The sequence below is a fragment of the Propithecus coquereli genome, unplaced genomic scaffold (genome assembly GCF_000956105.1).
Source record: "Propithecus coquereli isolate 6110/MARCELLA unplaced genomic scaffold, Pcoq_1.0 Scaffold91, whole genome shotgun sequence".
Taxonomy (NCBI): domain Eukaryota; kingdom Metazoa; phylum Chordata; class Mammalia; order Primates; family Indriidae; genus Propithecus; species Propithecus coquereli.
Window position 1 is genome coordinate 3,992,146 of NW_012155396.1, and position 18,201 is coordinate 4,010,346.

Here is an 18,201-nt window from a genome sequence, read left to right on the forward strand (position 1 = left end):
CGATTCCTTAGAAGCACTTAATACTTTTTGTTTACAGTAGACTAAGTTGTTGCCTCAAAATCTACTTTTCTACTGCACCTTACTACATGGAGTCACTCTCTGTTCCCTTCTTAGGTACTCCATTTATTTCATACTACATCATGCTATACTTCCCTGATGGGATAGAGACTAGGTTGTCAGGAGTTTCCAGACAATAAGCCTACCTTTACCTTTGTGCCACCAGAACACAGTAGATTATTTCACTTCTCTTGACCGTCTCAACCTTTGGGCTTTGCAGGTGAGCTGCGGTCTCTGCGGGAGGAGATTTCCTTGTTAGAGCGCGAGAAAGAAAGTGAACTTAAGGAAATAGAACGGGAATTGCATTTGGCCCAGGCTGAGATCCTGACTCTGCGGCAAGCAGCCGAGGATTCCGCAACTGAACATGAGAGTGACATAGCATCCCTGCAGGAGGATCTCTGCCGGATGCAGAAGGAACTCGATGACATGGATCGCATTCGGGGAGATTACGAGATGGAGATCACCTCCCTCCGTGCAGAAATGGAAATGAAAATGTCTGAACAATCCAATAGTTTAAGTCTCTCAGATTTCTCTGGGTTGCAAGGTATGAGAACAAGCCCTCCTCCTTGTCTGTCAGTACTAAGTCAAGCAGAGGAGAGGAGTTAATATATAGGAAAATGGTAAAAGGTGGTATTAGACCATGAACTGGGAACCTCTAGAAAAAACCTGCATATTGAATTCGAGACTGTAAGGGAGAAAAACTTACCCAGATGTTATATAACCAGTAATGGTAGTGTAAGAAATAGCACCATGGAGATGTACTCTGGGAATTCTTCAGAAAGCCATTGGGTCTTTGTTGATTTGACTGGGAGAAAACCCTTCCTGGGAAAGTTTCCAGTTCTGGGATGGGTGTAGAGGGACCTGTCACCTTGGGAAACTCTTCCTGCTTCTCTGGTATCATGGCACTTTGCCTGGACCCACTTTATGGGGAGCCTCTGGTCCTGCTTCCCAGGTCCCAGATGCTAATTCCTAGGCTTCTTTAGCCCTCCCCAAAGTAGAAGCTTTAGGAGGCAACAAATCAGAACACAAGACAGCTGGAGAAGAAGAGAGGTTATTCCTGGTAATACATGAGGTATTCAAAAGCTTAGAGCCCTGCTTTCAGACAGTGAGTCTCCCGGCTAGTTGCTAGGATTCATGACATCAGAGAATTTGCCTTTATTCTGAGGCTAGATTTATGATCTGAGTATAATGGAGGCCCTATATTTGGCCAGGTCAAGCAGAGGCAATCAACAAGGAATCAAAGAACTGCAAGTTTTGCCAGCTGTGTCTAGCCTCTCAGAAGAGCCTTTGAACTGGTGGTGCTAGAAGGAGGAGGCTAGCACAGTGGGAAGGCTTGCCTGGAGCAAAACAGACCTAAGTTCAGGATCTCAGCTCACTAATTGGCAAGATAAACTTAGTCTCACTTTCCATATCTGGAGTATTGAATGAAAATTAGTAAAATCTTACAGATAGATAGGATCCTAGTACAGGAAAAGGATCTTAGGGAAAATGTAGAGAACTGTGGAGTTTATTTAATAATAATGTATCAAAGTTGATTTCTTACTCGTGATAGGTGCACCTGTTGTAATATAAGATGTTAACAATTGGGGAAACTGGATAAGAACTCTTCCAGGGAACTCTCTACTATCTTTGTAACTTTTGTTAAATCTAAAACTATTCTAAAATTAAAAGTTTATTTAAAGAAAAAAAACTTACAGGGCTATTTTCGGGATTAAATGAAATGTGAAGCATACTTGCACACTAACGAAATCTGAGGCTGAAACCGTCAAGTCTAATGCTTAGCGCATGGTTAGTTTTCATTAAAGATTAGTTTCCTTCCTTCCTTATATGGTAATCTGCAGTATTCTAAGGAGTTCTGCTTAGAATTAAGAGGAAACATTAGAAGTCACTTTCAGGGTGTTGAATCTTCCAGCAGGTAAGATAGGTCTTGTGTTCTAATCAGAGCAAGTTAACGTTCCTCAAATATCAGTAGAACTAGTATTCTAAGAGATGTGATTCTTAATCATAAAGAAACAAAACAGATATGGGTGTTTGTATCATCAGAGCATCAAAAAGTGTTGGTGATTGGTGCTTAGGGACATATGCTGGGGCATTTCAGCCAGATCTCTTCTAATGCGTGAGGATAATATGTGGATCTGGTTAGAACAGACTTTTCTATCAGCAGATAAAAGACCATTAGAATTCTTGACCACATCCAGGCCAATGTTTTCCATGTGATGATAAAGGAAGTAAAAGGAAACTCAAAATGCCTGGGTTGTTCCTAAAAGGCAGGAACTGGCAGTGTGACATCTGATAGTTCACATCTCTCAGCTTTTTGTACTAAAAGCATAACAGGAAGGTAATCATAAACAGTTAAATGAAAACTTTAAATACAGTAAACCAAAAAGTTAATTAAACCCTCAAAAGCTCAAGACCCTGCTTTGGTTGAGGCTTTGAAGATGAGCACCCAGGGCAAATCTGGGCAGATGAGAAGAAGGACAGCAATCTGAAAGAGGACAAAGACTTGTTGCACTGTGGAATTTTCTGGGCCCTGTATTCTAAGCCTCTGCATATGGTATCTCTTTTCTGTCTTCAGAAAAAGAGAAGCTATTCAGCCTTCTGCTCTCAGGTTTCTAGATAAAAATTGGGGGCTTGTCATCATTGTTTTCCTTCTGAGGGTCTCATCTCTCTCTGCTTGTCTTCTGCAGAAGAATTGCAGGAACTTCGAGAACGCTACCAATTCCTGAATGAGGAGTACCAGGCCCTGCAGGAAAGCAACAGTAGCCTCACAGGGCAGCTTGCAGATCTGGAGAGCGACAGGTACAGCCAGGATGCTAAATGGGGCTCCGTAGGACGTTTCCTTGCGTTGGACTTTCCTCTGAAGGCAGATGCCAGGGTAAAGAGTGTTCCTCTGCTCCCGGAGGCCCAGTCCTTTTCATGGTATCCAGAGGATACAGATACTGCCTAGAAGCAGACGTGGGCATCCGATCTAGTTGTCTTAGAACTACAGTGAGTGAGTTCTAAAGTTTAATTTTCTCCCATGCTAGGCATTGGCATCTGGTTTGCTCTGCACTAGAGTAGTTCAGAAGAGATTCCTTTGTTGTCCGCACAGATTTGATTCAGTGTAATGGCACAGTGCTTCCAGATTGGAGCTGGCTTGATGCCAGGCCCAGCCTCAAAACCAACTGGACTGGCACTCTTAGGGTCTCTCAGAGCCAAACACACCTTTGCAGACTGAGGTACTGGAGACTTTTTCTGCGATCTTCTAAACATGTTTATTTGAGAGGTGAATCGCAATAAAAGGCCCCTTACTATCTTTGGCCTAAAATGAAGGCATCAGGACTGAGCACACTTGGTTGGTAATACCAGGCAGAGCTCCTTCTCAGCATGGCTCTGGTGTTCCGGATTACAGGACACGAAGAGCAACAGAGAAGTGGCTGGAGTCCCAAACACTAAGGAGTATGATGTCAGCAGAGTCTCAGACTTCAGAAATGGATTTCCTAGAGCCTGATCCTGAAATGCAGTTGTTGCGACAGCAGCTCCTGGGAGCCGAAGAGCAGATGCATGACATGCAGAGCAAGGTAGGAGATAGAGCGAAGCACCTTTCTTTGTCTCTCCTGCACCTTGTCCTGGCCTGTGGTAGAAACATCTCCTTAGGCACAGAGCTGACAGAGGAGGCCTGCCCTGTGATAGGAGATAGTACTCGTGGGGCTTGCTTGTTTGCCTGATGTAATATTCCAAACAAAGGAATGCCATACTTTCCCCAAGCCTGTTCTTGGAGCGCATGTGATACCTGTAGTAAGTCAGCCTTCCTGTTCCATTTCCCACACAGTGTAAGAAACTGTGTTGTGAGTTGCAAGAGCTACAGCATCATCGCCAGGTCAGTGAGGAGGAGCAGAGGCGGCTGCAGAGGGAGCTCAAGTGCGCCCAGAATGAGGTGCTTCGGTTTCAGACTTCCCACAGCGTCATCCAGGTAAATCCTGCTGGGGGAGGCACGTGGGGAGGGCCGAAGGCCTCGTGGAGGCACTGCTCCCGGGGGGATGCTCTGCTGACTCTTACTCTACAACCAGGGGCACAGTCTACTGGAAACCAATTTAGAAGTCATATAGCACTGCATTCTAGAAACAGTAACCATTACTGAGTGTGCGTCTCACAGAAGAAACCAAACCATAGACCGTAATCCACAAGATGTCTGCTTCTGAAAAGGAACCAGGCTGATCTGTAGAGGGATATTCTGTTTCTTGAGAGTAACTGTTCTACTCACATCCTCCCCACCACAGAACGAGGAGCTGAAGACCAAACTCTGTACCCTGCAGAAAAAGTATGATGCTAGCCAGGATGAGCAGAATGAGCTCTTGAAGGTGCAACTACAACTTCAGACTGAGCTCCGGCAGCTCAAAGTCACAAAATCCACAGTCATAGAAAACCAAAGTGAGAAGGTAACAACAACCAGAGGTGAGGGGACAACTTAGGCGCTGAGAGCATCTGTCTGAGGTTTTGGGGGAAGGTGAATAAGACTAGCAAGTTAGATAACTCCAGCTACTACATAGGCAGCACCACAGATTGAGAACTCCAACTCCCCTCAAGTACTGCATTAGATGAGAGGACAACCGGTAAGTGAAGGGCAGGGAGAAGTAAATTCTTAGACTGTCGGTGTCTGACAGTGATTCAGGCAGAAGACTGAGTGGGCTAAGGAATCCAGAGGCACTGCCCAAAGCCCCCTCCACTGTAGGAATTACTGTGCCGGCTGCAGAAGATGCAGCTCCAGTACCAGAACATCATGTGCGAGAAGGAAAAGCTGCTGGAAGTGCAGCGGCAGCTGCAGGAGAAGCTGCAGTGCCATGAGGCAGAGCTGCAGCACTTTAGGGCCATGGTGGCCTGCTTCCAAGAGAGCAAAGAGAAGGTAAAAGATGCCCCAGGTGAGGGAGAATGTAGCCAGGCAGAATATTCTGTGCAGCTGAGTGCACAGAGGAGGAGTGGGAATGGTAGGAGTTCTTTGGAAGGGCTGGTGGTAAGGGGCCAAAGAGGTGCTTAGGAGAAAGGTGATCTCAGGGAGATACCGTGCTCTCAGCTTCCTTTTATTTTAAATCAGAAAAGCAGCCTATAAAAGGGAAGTCCTTTCCCCTACCCACCTCTCAAAAAATGAACCCCGAGAAGATCTGTGTTCCGAGCCTGTTGGGGATGGATCTATCTTGGGTAAATCTGTCTGGGATGAAATTGGGGCTGGGAAGGACAGGGGAAAATGGATCCCCTTAGCCCCTGTCTGGGAGAAGAGAATGCAGCAGCAGGGGCACCTGGGGTGACAGCTGGGCCTGCCTCCCCTGCCCAGAATGCAGAGATGCGTGCCCAGCTTCAGGAGATGAAGCGGCAGTACCAGGCCAGCAAGGAGGAGCTGGAGCAGCAGAAGCACATGTATGACCAGCTCCAGCAGGACCTCCTGCTCAGCCAGATGGAGCTGAAACAGCTCAAGACCACCCAGTCCCTTCCGGAGGACAAGGGGAAATGTGCTGATAAGGTAATTGTAATTCAGAGAGGTGAGAGCTCCTGGGCACTTGATCCGGAGAGAGGTGGTACAGAGGCAAAAGATGAAGTCACCTAACCGAAGGGCTTAATGGGCTTCTTAGGCAGGAAGTAGAGGCAAACCACATGCTATTAACTTTAAAACAGTTTGCCCTGACCTTGAGTTTGAGCCAGAGCCATAGCTTAGTAGGATCAGAACATCTGGATCCCAGTCTGAACACCTGAAGGTTTTACACATGATTCCATATGTGTGGACATTTATACATTGGTATAGAACTACTCATTTGTGGAGAAGAACATACACATAGGCCCATATACACAACTATTATTGTTAGAACTTGAGAGAGGGATCTACGGCCATACCACCCTGAACGCACCCGATCTCATCTGATCTTGGAAGCTAAGCAGGGTCAGGCCTACTTAGTACTTGGATGGGAGAGAGGGGCCATTTTTCTGTGGCAGATAGCAAATGCTCTTATAAGGATATAAGGTCTCATGCCCAGAGTGCTGATTGAGTAGTAGAAGGACATCAGCTTTTCCAGGATATATTCTGTGACTTTGGAGTAGTTAAATCCTCGAAGCTGGAATTGCACCATCTTTAAATTGAACAGATACTACTCTTACCTCATTTCCTTTTAGTAATAAATCCTGGTAGTGATAAATAAGGCCTTATTCCTTTTTCTTTTTACATAGTATGTAAAACACAAACTGTTGTCATATACCCTGTTGAGCACTTTCAGCTCCTGATTACTGATAGGAAGTGGAAAGGTGTTGAAGCATGTTGGAGAAAAGGCGTAAGAGTCTCAAAAGATGGTGGAACTGGTCACCTGCTGCTGGAATACTCAGTAGTTCCTGCCACGGCCAACAGCTGTGTGTCTCTAGGGAAAGGCCTTCAGCAGATAGAAGATTGGGAAGGTTATTTGGGTCACCTCAACAGTCTACTTGCTTTTCTGTGCCCAGGCTCACATTTCCCCCTTCCTCCACTCCCACTAAATTTGGGGATCTCGAGGATCCATGACTTTCTCATCACCTCTTCTCCCAGTGGAAGCAGCTCTGAGAAAGGAGAAGCAAGCTGGTGTACAGAGCCGGCTTTCTCTCTAGTCATAAAACAGCGTTGAGATTCATCTGCTATTAGAAGATTTGGGTTTTGGGGATCATGGGATGATTTAGTCTTCTCAACCCACACTCAGCAATAGCTCATACTTTTCTAAAGATTTTAAGAGATGATTAGGGTAACAAAAATGGGAAAAATTAGGATGAAATTAAGTTGTTATTGGTAAGGAGCACAATTAGGTCCAAAAACAACCGAGGTTAATGAGAGTAACAGGAGTTACCAGCAGGATAGGAAAACGGTGTGCCAAAGGAAAGGCCCAGAGAAAAGGAGGTGGGAAGTGCAAAGGGAGGGGCATTGACAGCACTCCCTCTCGAACTGCCCTCAGAAGGGAATGGGAGTAGAAATTTAGAGCATGGCCAACAACAGTCCAGAGCAACTGCTCTGAAAGAGCAGCCCGCTGGGCTTCCCCTTTCAGCATCTAGCGCTGGTCTGCCTGGGCAGTGTGGCTTGGGGTGATCAGTCCAAGGCCACCGAGAGACACCTTGGTGAATCATAAGAGGCAAGAGAGTGCAGAAGTGCTCTGTTAGCTACCTAGGAAGCTTTCCTTACAGAATAACCACCCCCTCCACACCCCGCCCCCACCCACAGTGTGACACACTGCTGTCCAGACTGACAGAATTGCAGGAGAAGTACCAGGCCAGCCAGAAGGAGATGGGGCAGCTGCAGATGGAGCAGTGTGAGCTCCTGGAGGATCAGAGGAGGTTGCAGGAGGAGCAGGGCCAGCTGCAAGAAGAGCTGCACAAGCTCACGTTCCCGATGCCCAAATGTGGTCTCTTCCATAAGGTAACCCCAGCCAGGGGTGGCTGCTAACTGGGGAAGCTTCTCTGAGGAGCTTCCCAGTGTGACTATACTGGGGACAAATAAAAGGGTGGGGATTGAACTTTGTCTTTTCCTAACCAGCCACTCCTTACTTTCTTACCAACTCCCCAAACCTAAAAGCTCTATAGAGCCAGTTAGGGTTTTTCTTATAAGGGCTTTAAAAAATCTTCAAATACATTTTATACTCTGGAATCTGTGCAGCATTTTATATTTAGATATTTAGTCCATCTAGAGAAAATGCACCTGTTAGCACTTTTAAACTAGAAGATACATCCAAATATAAGAGGTCGTTACCACTTAAGTAGTAGGTCTCCAGAGAAAGAGACCTCCCCCTCCCCCTTGTCCCCTCCCTCTCCTCCCCAGAAGGACTGTGCAAAGCCAACCCAGAGGTTCTTTAGGGACTTGTTCCCAGCAGGAGTGAGGCACGGCAGGAGGCAGGGTCTTTCTGTTTAACCACCACAATCCCTTGCCTCCTTCCTCCATGCCACCTCGCAGAGTCAGGAGCTACTTACAAAGTTACAAGACCTATGTGAACTGCAGCTGCTCTACCAAGGCATGCAGGATGAACAGAAGAAACTGGTACAGAACCAAGAATGTGTAGTAAAAGAACAATTAGAGGCACACGAAGAGCTGCGACGTTTTAAAGAGTCTTGTTTCCAGGAAGTGTTGGAGAATCCCAAGAATTCCAAAAGTGCTCAAAAGCCCTCAAAATCTGATGAGAACAAGGTAACCATAGCAAGAAGTAGGGATACAGTTCTCCTGAGCACAACAGCATCATGGGGAAACAGGGCTCACAGCAGGGTCAGAGTAAGGAAGGCCTGTTTGGCCAGGAGTAAGGATAAGGCTAAAGCCCTGCCCTTCACTAGCCATGACCACACACAAGCTTCATTAAGATGTGCTTCAGATACAGCTTGAGGACCTCGCCCAAATGCATGCCCAAGTGAAGCACAGTGAACACTTAGAGCTGGGATGACCCAGAAGTCTATAACCTCATCATTGGACTCGATCCCTTGAACATATCATATTCAGGATGTATAATATCAATTTAATGTTGGTTTTGATTCCTTTAGACTGACTCTAAACGTGTCATCCTTTTCTTTTGAGTGGAAAAGTATACTTCTCGTTTATCAAAATCTGTAATCTTTTGGTTTTCTATATTAGGCAAATGAGCCCATCCACTTCTAAGGGAAGAATTCCTAGCATATAGGGTTCTTGGTACTGATCACACTGTTTTCATTGGAACTTTGGTGGCAATAACAGAGCCAGGTCGGGGGGATTATACCAGAAAATCAACAGCCTCTTAAACACCAGCAAGGGCTTATGCAGATGAGGTGTCAGAGGTAGAGATTTCTAGCCTGTTTAGGGCTGGGGGATAAATTTGGTCTGAGGTCTTAGTGTGGGCAAGGAAGAGCAGATGGATGGTTTTAGTTTATGCTGAATCTGTTCATTCAGATCATAGCCTGAACAAGGAGAACCAGGGAATAGAAGTCCAAATTGTGAGAATTGATCATATTGCAGGGGCATCAGATATTCAGGCTGAAAGCCTGGGTAACAGAGACTGGGAACCAGGTATAAAATATTTCCTCAACTGATCAGATCTCATCCTGGACATCAGCAGCCAAGAAGCCAGGCCCAGAGGCCAGATTCAGAATTGGGACAGGAGATTCAGGGACTGGTAGTAAGACCTTAATTCCAAGTTCTTATCTTCCAAGGAAAGAATTCTTCATATGGCCACATTCAGGGGTAGGACTGATCTTAGAACCAGGAATGGGGAAGGGGATTGAGCCTAATGGTCAGGATAATGGGTACATCTGACTGAGAAGAGGGTAGGGTAGGGAGCGAGGGTGTTCTTAAAACCCACTCAGCACTGCTCCAAGGAGAGGGATGTACCAGAGTACAGAAATCAGCAGAAATGGGAGCCTGGAAATCAAATCCCCTGGGGAGATTTTCCCCAATGAGCAAGAAACTGACACATGCCACTTATCTATAGGCTAAGTCAAAGACATAGGCTGTGGTGAGGCTGAAGTGTAGGTGTGTGGTTCTCTCAGGTGTGCTCTCAGACAGCTGCACCAGGAGAGGTGCAGCTAGAAGGACTGAAATGTCTTAGAATAACGATAATGTCTCCCTACCCCTACCCTCAGCAGTCCAAGTTGCTCATCGAACAGATGCAGGCACTGCAGGTGCTGTACGACAACAGTCAGGCAGAGCAGGAGCTATTGCAGCAGGAGCAGGGGAGGCTCCTAGAGGAGCGGAAGAGGCTGCAGGCAGACTTGCAGCTCTGTCTGGAAGAAATGCAACTACTCCAACTCCAGTCCCCATCTATAAAAATGAGCCTCGAGTCCTACAAGAAGAGCTATGGTAGCATTGCCCCCAGCAGCGACAACGAGAGCTATCACAAGAGTTACGCCAGCAGCGCCAGCAACACCAGCACGCAGGAAAGCAACGAGAGCTTTCTCAAGAGCTATGACAGCAGCACCAGTGCCAGCGAGGCCTATGAAAAGAGTTACCGCAGCAGCTGCAGCAGCATTACCTATAAGAAGAGTTATGGCAGCACCAGTGGCTCTGACGTTTGTCACAAGAGTTATGTCAGTAGCAGCACTGATGATGAGCCCGCTGAGCCTGAAGACATGGAGGTAACAGTCACCAGATGACAGGTCAGGCAGGGGAAGATGGGCTTTTGTCTCTTTAAGAGAGAAATCACCAGGGGAAGAGCACAAGAAGCGAGGCGGGAATGGGGTCAGAGCTGACCTGGGGAGCCCCTGGAAGTAAGCCAGGCCCTCTCCCCATGGCAGCCCTGTCTCCCCTCAGCCCCTCTCATGTGGAGTGCCCCCATCTGGATGCAGGCCTCAGATTCAGCACTATTCATTAACACAGTCACGGTGCTCTTTTTAGGGAGAAATACAGTATTCCCCCTAGGCAGCTCCAGATCCTTGTGGCCATTGTTTGGTATCCTGGGAAGGGCCCAGCCAAGATAGTGGGGTAGAGGTCAGGTGCTTCTCGAGATGCCATCATTGCTTCCCCGCCCCCACAGCACTTTGAGGAAACGGTTGCCAAGGTGTTGACCAAGCTGCAGGCAGTGCAGGCCATGTACCAGGTGAGCCAGGAGGAGCACAGCCAGCTGCAAGAGCAGATGCAGAAGTTATTAGATAAACAGAAAAAGCTGAAGGTAGAGCTGGACGCCTGCGAAAAGGAATTCAAGGAGTGCATGGATTGCCTCGAGAAGCCCACAGCCCCCCAGAATGACAAGAATGAGGTAACTGCTGTTGGGGATGCACGCTCTCCTCTGGGAGCCCCTAGAGCCAGAGGAGCTCATGGCCATTTCAGAGAGGCTAAAGAGAGAGGGACAGAGGAGAGAGAGTGAATCTCCTAGGAGGCCGGGCAGTCTGCTCCATCACTGATGGACATTTCTTAGGCTGGAGTACATTTCCCAGGTGCCCGTGGTGCTGGGATTTACAGTCGTCAAGACTCTTCTCTTTGAATAAGTTTTCTCTCTTTGCCTTTGCCACTTCACTTCTCTCTTTTGCTTTGTGTCCTAAAGGACTCCTGTAGAGCTGTATATTTTCACTCGCCAATTTTCTTTTGTTATTTTGTGTGTATCTGTCTTGTCTCCCCAGCTAGATTGTAAGCACCTCAAGGACAGGGCCATGTCTCCTTTTTTGGTTCTCTTGTAGTGCCAAGAAGAGTGCTCTGCATCCACTGGGAGTAGGACAGAAGGCGTTGTCTCTGGCCAGGAGTAGCTCACAGGGCAGTGGGGGTCGCTGTGTGTGCATGGGGAGAGATTCAGAGAGCAGTGAACACGTGGGCCTAGGTGGACCAGTATTGGTACCTACTAAAGCACTGAGGGGTTCGTGCTGTGCTGCCATCAGCCAAGAAGACAAAACCAGACATTAGGGCACAGGGTTGTAGCGTGCCTCTGCTTCCAGGGGGAGGTGCAGGAGCCCAGCACACTCAGGAGTATGCGACACAGTTCCTTAAGTAATTGTCCCCATTAGGGAAATGGGTTGGATGAAGTAGGAGTTCCCATAAAAAGAATCATATAATGAATCCCTGAGGTTCAGAAGTGGTGGCAGCCCTATAGTTGTTCCCGAGACACATCACAGTAAAAAAACATAACAAATTATCATTTTTTTGATCCTGTTAGATGTAAATCATCAGGTACCTCAAGTTAGGGAGTTACTTGTAAAACTGTTTAAGAGGCTCAGTTTCCACAGTTTGATGATTTATTTCTTTATTGTCTGCTTCCCATGGGCTCTAGCAGGGAGATTTCTGAGGCAGTGACCCCCAAGCAGGGCCCAGGCTGGTGGCGTGGGCCCAGCTCTGGGTAACTGGCCCTCCACTGCCCACAGATCAAAGAGCTGCAGACCAGGCTGCGGGAGCTGCAGCTGCAGTACCAGGCTAGCATGGACGAGCAGGGGCGGCTCCTGGCAGTGCAGGAGCAGCTAGAGGGGCAGCTGCAGTGCTGCCAGGAAGAGCTCCGCCAGCTCAAGGAGAAGAAGCCCTCTGCTGCCAAAGAACCCCGGGGGAAGAATGTTCATAAGAATATGAACAAGAATGCCAACGGGGTTAAAATGAAAAAGGTGACCAAGCCATGCTCGGACAGTTCTGAGGGCAGCCTTGAGGCTGGAAAGGTGAGTGGTAACCTTAGAAGCCAGATAAGCAGAAAGGTGGAGGAGATCCTGGGAAGAAACATTGTCTCCACCACCCTTTCAGCCAGGTGAGGGATTTGTAGAAAAGCTTCTGGGATCTCGAAAGTGTCTACAGTAGTTTCATCTTAGTGGAAAGTTGATGCTCCCTTTCTCGTGAAGCTGTGAGGAGAGTTGGAATACAGACAGCTCCCGGCTGGAGGTGCAGCCCCAGAGGACCACAGCCCCTCGGGCTGAATGACTGCTTCAATCCGCCCAGCTCCGTTTTCCGGGGCCACTGTTCTTCCTGGGTTACATGCCCAAGAGAGGGACCCAAACAGATAAGAAGAGAGGAATTCATTCAAAGTAGTTGTATACTAATATGAGAAAGAGGATTGGGTAAAGAGAAGTCACCACAGGTGAGAGAAGGAACAGTCAAGGTGCGGGGCCCGAGAGCCTTAGCTCTGGGAGCTGTCTGACAGGGCTTACCGGCCAAATAGAGTACCGGTCCTGAGAGGCAAGGTGTGACTGTCCCTACATGCTCAGGGAGAATGGCCCGCAGTCTCAGAACGCGGTGCTGCATGCTTGCACGGTAACATGCTGGGAGTAGTTTTGTCATGAGAGTAGGAGTCTTCACAGGTAACCGCAGCCCCATCCTGCCCTACCCCACCCCGCAGAGTCTGGAGGTGGTACTGTACTACCAGGCCAGCCAGAGGGAGTTGGAAGAGCTAGAAAAAGAGGAGGAAAAGAAAGAGGAGATGGAAAAGAAAGGAGAGGAAAAGAAAAAGGAGATGGAGAAGGGAAAAAAGGAAGGAACAGAAGAGGGAACAAAGAAGTCCCGGGATGAACTAGCTACTGAGCCATCAGATCTTGGAAAAGTTAAGTCCACGGAAAATCAGGAGGAAGAATATGAAGAGTACAAAGACCAGGAAGATACAGAAGAAGACAACGAAGAGGAGGAGGATGACGATTCTTGCCCTGACACTCTTGAAGAAAACAACCCCCTCAAACTTTCTGAGAGCAAAAAGGTAACCATAGCCAAAGGCTAGATTAAGTGGGAAATGGGCTTGGGCTCAGGCACCCCAGTGTCAGGTGGCCCTGCCAAGAATGAACATGTGCAGGAGTAGAGGCCAGCAGGCTCTGGGGCATGACACGTGGGAGGTGGACGTGGAGAAGGGGTTGGAGAGAGCGGTCTTTGTGGGAAATGGCAGGCTGGGACCAATTTGTTGTGGAGCCATCTCACAAAGACCACCTTTTCTGGGAGCCAAGGTGGGCTCTTTGGAATCCTGTCTCCTTTCATTTACATAGTAGCCCTTGTTACCTTCCCTACGTCAAGAGGGTTTCCTCACTCTCCTTGGCACTGCACGAAGGACATTGACGATGTGAGGCCTTCTTCAGGGTGTTTTTCGGCCTGGGCAAGTCACTCAGTCCTGTTTTCCTATGGTGCCCTGTTAGGTTTAACCTTTGTTGTTGCTGTCAGGAGTGTGGGGAGGGGCATAATCTCTTCTTTGTAGGCTCATGTCACCCACTGGGTTCTGTATGTCACAGAACATGATGGAGCTGGGAGTGATCAGGAGCGATAGTCAAATATTTGACAGTCTGCGCAGCAGAGGTATTGGCTAGTCCAGGGAGACCAGCCCTAGCCCCTAACCCTTTAGTTGCTGGATCTTTGAGAGGTTGAGGTGGAGGTGTCCTGGGGGTATGCCGGGATGGCAGGGGTAGTTTACCGACTGCACAGAAGTAGTTCCATATTTTAACAACTGGTACATCTGTATGGGTATGTACCAGCTAAATTCTGCCATGGGCTTTTAACTGGGGGACCTGATTCCCTGAAGAGTTTGAGTACTTCCTAAGTCCTCAGTTTACAGTACAGGTTCTTTCTGTCCCTCTGAGGGAAAGACAATAAGTCTCTTGTAGGGGGATTACCCAGTCAACTGTAAGGGTATCTGGAATTTCCACAGTTCAGTCCACAGCACTGGCTAAGGATCCAGCATGCGGTTCTCTGCTAACCTGTGCCAGGAGACCATTACTTAGGATGTAAAAAGCAGGAGCGACTGCAGGTCCTTCCCCACTGTTAAAAGTCCTCAAACTCATCAGATTCCACCACGTGCTGGTGCAGAGAGCCTCATAGGTTACTTTACCTTGGGTGCCACATTTCTAAAGCCAGTCCTGATTTTTCTACCTCAAAGTTGAGTACGTTCTTTGTGTCTACATACAGAGATATCCCATTGCCACATCTTTTGCAGGTAGCTCTATGGGCATGTTACTGCATGCAAATTCAGTTTCTGTCTGGAAGATTGTTGCAGTGAAAGAACTAGCCCCTTTCCATTGTTAGCTTGTTTTCGTGCATTCTCTCTCACAGCTGCAGCATTAGACTCTTAGAGGATCACAGGGACCAGAGCCCAAAATACTAAGAAACTTGATGCACAGCAGAACAGAACAAGGGAGTTAACAAAGGGACAGGTGGCCTGGCGGAACACTGGCTCTTCTAGAGTGATCTAAGAAAAGTATTCGCCCTACTTCTCTAAGAATGCCATCTGCTCTCTGGAGCTTCACTTTTCCCGAGTACTGACCCACAGGAAAGGTCTAGATACAGATAAATCCTGCTTGACAAGATATGAGAGGTATATGACAAAACAGAAAACTGGACTCGCCACCTGATTTGGACCTAGCTGCTGCTTAACCCATTCAGTTTTGCAATTTCTGCAGGCTGCCAGTGGAAAGAACCAAGGTCCAGGCAGCAGAAAAGAAATGTTACTACTCTAGCTTACCTGTTTTTTAACCTCTTGATTCCTTTCTCTTTTCCCTTTGTTTTCTCATCTTCATTATCTGTTGGATTCATGTGTTTATGTCTCTCATCTCCTGGTCCTCCTTGTGCTTCTTTCTCATTTGATGTGTTGCAGCCACCCCCTACCCCCAACCCCCCCATCTTCTCCTTGCCTCTTGTAGGCCTGGTGGTCATATCGGCTTTGCTCTGGTGCTGGTGGGCTGAGACGTCGTCTTAACACAGGTACTGGTATTGCTTCCTCTCCTTATGAGGGACAGAGGGAGGGTGCAGGTGTCCTGGCCTCTCCTCTTTCCCTTTTCTCTCAGCTGGTTGCGTCTTGCCTTTGCCATTTTACAGTGAGTGATGCTCAGGCCTGAGTTTAGTCCTCACTTTTCCTTGGGCCACTGCAAAACCTGTAACATCTCTGAGCATGTCTTCATAATGCATAGGAAGTTGGAATGCTTACCAGAGACATGGTTTGAGTTTATGTCCTTGGCTGGGAATAACTTGGATAAGCCCAGCACTGTTGCAAGTGTCAAAGCTGCCTGACTCCTTCTGATGAGCCAATGTTTGTCTGCAACACTGGCCTGGGCTCTCTTTGTCTTTCTTTAACTGCAGACCCAAGTTCTCACTATTGTTGCTTCCCAGGATGGCAAAATAAGGAATCACTAACTCTCCTGTTGGGTGAGAGACGAGGTCTTAAGAGTTCTGATCCTTACAATCCTCCCAAGGACATTTGTATGAGGGCAACCTCAATCAGCCCTTCAACCTTGATGAAAATGGAGTTGAACCCCTACCACATTGTGCACTTTCTGTTGAAAAGTTCTCTGGTTTAGGACCTCTGGTTCCCAGAAAAGTCAAAACAAAATGCCAGGAAATATTTTATTAGTTCTCTGTTTATCTCTTTTGGGGCCAGATTACATTGTAATTGGCTTTCCAAGCTAGGTTTTCTGAAGTGAATGAGATATTGGTGAAAAGTTTCTACTAGCCAGAGATGTACGTGTTCTCAGGAAATCAAGACTGATACATTCCAGGCACTTTCCAGCTGGCCCCTGCCCATGTATTCTGGCCTGTCAACAGGATACCGAATTCAGGAGGCAGAATGTGGTCTCATTCCTAAGGGAGAACCCTAGGATCCCACCTGCCTTCTGGAACCCATAAGCTATTCTCTCTCATTCTGTTCTGGCTCCTTTCTCATCCTCTTCCTGCCACCTGCCCCATCGTCTCTTCTTTTCTCACATCCCTGTAAACGAAGTGTAGTCACTTTCATGCATAGGTTTAGAGTGACAGCTGAGGCATTTGTCGGTGGCACTTCTCACCATTTCCTTTTCTGTCCTCCCACCACCACCGCTTTTTTCCTCCTCTTCAACCCTTCTCCTTTCTTCCTTCTTTTAGGCATTCCAGTTACTCCCCGTGGACAGTCTTTCACTGCTCTGGTGCCCAGGGCCTCTCCCCATACCTGTTCCTCCCCTGTCCACTCCCAGACATCTTAAGTCCCTATGAGTGAGACCCAGAGCATTCGGCTGGGCCTGATCAAAGTGAGAGGGAAGAACTGCTGGTGAAAGGGCCTTTGGAGGAGCCTGTTATTCCAGAGCTCTTGTGGGCGCCGATATGCCACTCCCCACCCAGGAAACGAGGCAGCATAGGTATAGTGGAAAGTGTGGCTGACATGTGGTCAGAAGAACTTGGTTGAGTCTTTGTCTACTTACAGGCTTTGTTCCAGTGAGCAAAATGCATAATCTAAACTTTAGTGTCTTCAAATGTAAACAAAGGGTGATAAAACCTCTGCCCTCCTCACAGGGTTTTTGTGAGGATCAGATGAGTTAATGTATATGAAAGTGCTTTAATAAATTATAAAATACCACATAAATAGGCTGTGCACGGTGGCTCATGCTTGTAATCCTAAAAAACACTCTGGAAAGCCGAGGTGGGAGGATTGCTTGAGCTTAGGAGTTCAAGACCAGCCTGAGCAAGAGTGAAACCCATCTCTACTAAAAATAGAAAAATTAGCCAGGTGTCATGGCATATGCCTATAGTCCCGGCTACTTGGGAGGCCGAGGCAGGAGGATCTCTTGAGCTCAGGAATTTGAGGTTACAATGAGCTACAGTGACACCACCACACTCTATCCAGGGTGACAGAGTGAGACTTTGTCTCAAAAAAATAAATAAATAAAAATAATTAAATAAAATACCACATAAATAATAAATAGAGCATATACTTACATAATGTGTCCTATGTGCCAGGCACTGTTCTAATCAGTGTACATATGTTAACTAATTTAATCCTTGCAACAACCCTATGAGGAAGGGCATATTTTTATGCACTATTATCACTTTATATATGATTAATCTAAGGCATAGCTAGGTTAGGTAAAAGCCAGGATATTGTGAATCAGATTATAAAGACTTAATATTAGCAACAGATAAAATTCCAATCTTGTTTCTCCTTGTCATCTCTCCTGATTTTGAGCAATTTTCCATAGTTAGTTCCAAGGAATTAGAAAGACACCATACTTCTGTTTATGCAACCTCAGATCACATTAGCTCTTTTGGTAACTAATGTATATTGTTAACTTATTTCATTTATTGTTTATAAAACCCTTGTGCATATTACATATACTAAGCATCGTCTCCCCATTCTGTACTTACATTTGATTTTTATGGGTCCAAATGCAGAATTTTCCATTCTTCCCTATTAGATATAGTCTGTTGTTCTTACCTGTGAAGTTTTGTGTGTGTGTGTGTGTGTGTGTGTTAGTATGTGTGTGTTTTTATCTTGACCCTGTGGTTTCAAAATGTTCATTTCCCCTGCCAGCTGCACATCATCCTCAGAAGTGAAAAGCCTACCTTCATGTCTTCGTCCGAGTTACAAGTGAGGACCAAGCCTCTAGAGTATCGTCTCTCCAGGTTCTTTTATTCAGCTCATTGGTCATTTAATAAGCAGTCATACATCTAACTGTGCTGTCATCCTACTCTTATTTCTGCATATTATCTGTAAGGATATCATGGAAAATCTTGTCTATCAACTCAAGTCCAAAAACATGATTTTCTGATTTGTCACTTTGGTAACCCAGTCTAAAAGGAAAGCCTGACATGACTTAACCCTTTGGGACACCTACACCATCCCTTTCCTCATCCAGTCTAGAAGCTTGCCTCTGCCACACGTAAAGTGCGCCAGTTCCCATGTGTGGATTTGAGCTCTTTGCTTTTTTAAGAGCATCAGAGTGACATTTTTAGCATTGCACATCAGGATATAAACATTTGAGCATGTGAATATTTTTTCTAGCTCCCTTCTCAATTTATTTACATGAACTATTCTGTAT

At 46.8% G+C, this 18,201-nt stretch overlaps 1 protein-coding gene across 2 annotated transcripts in view; it reads left to right on the plus strand.

Moving 5' to 3' along the window:
• The window catches only part of CCDC136 (coiled-coil domain containing 136), a 23,745-nt gene extending 8,629 nt beyond the window's left edge, over positions 1-15,116 (plus strand). Inside the window, exons 4-17 of one of the 2 annotated variants that reach the window (XM_012664749.1) lie at positions 278-601; positions 2,745-2,856; positions 3,449-3,617; positions 3,869-4,009; positions 4,317-4,475; positions 4,769-4,939; positions 5,366-5,551; positions 7,259-7,453; positions 7,985-8,215; positions 9,631-10,122; positions 10,521-10,742; positions 11,836-12,117; positions 12,789-13,139; positions 15,015-15,116. In XM_012664749.1, coding sequence (XP_012520203.1) covers positions 278-601; positions 2,745-2,856; positions 3,449-3,617; positions 3,869-4,009; positions 4,317-4,475; positions 4,769-4,939; positions 5,366-5,551; positions 7,259-7,453; positions 7,985-8,215; positions 9,631-10,122; positions 10,521-10,742; positions 11,836-12,117; positions 12,789-13,139; positions 15,015-15,116 — 3,137 coding nt within the window. The remainder of the gene's footprint in view (positions 1-277; positions 602-2,744; positions 2,857-3,448; positions 3,618-3,868; positions 4,010-4,316; positions 4,476-4,768; positions 4,940-5,365; positions 5,552-7,258; positions 7,454-7,984; positions 8,216-9,630; positions 10,123-10,520; positions 10,743-11,835; positions 12,118-12,788; positions 13,140-15,014) is intronic. The other variant, XM_012664750.1, reaches the window with a different exon arrangement.
• The last annotated feature ends 3,085 nt before the right edge of the window (positions 15,117-18,201 follow it).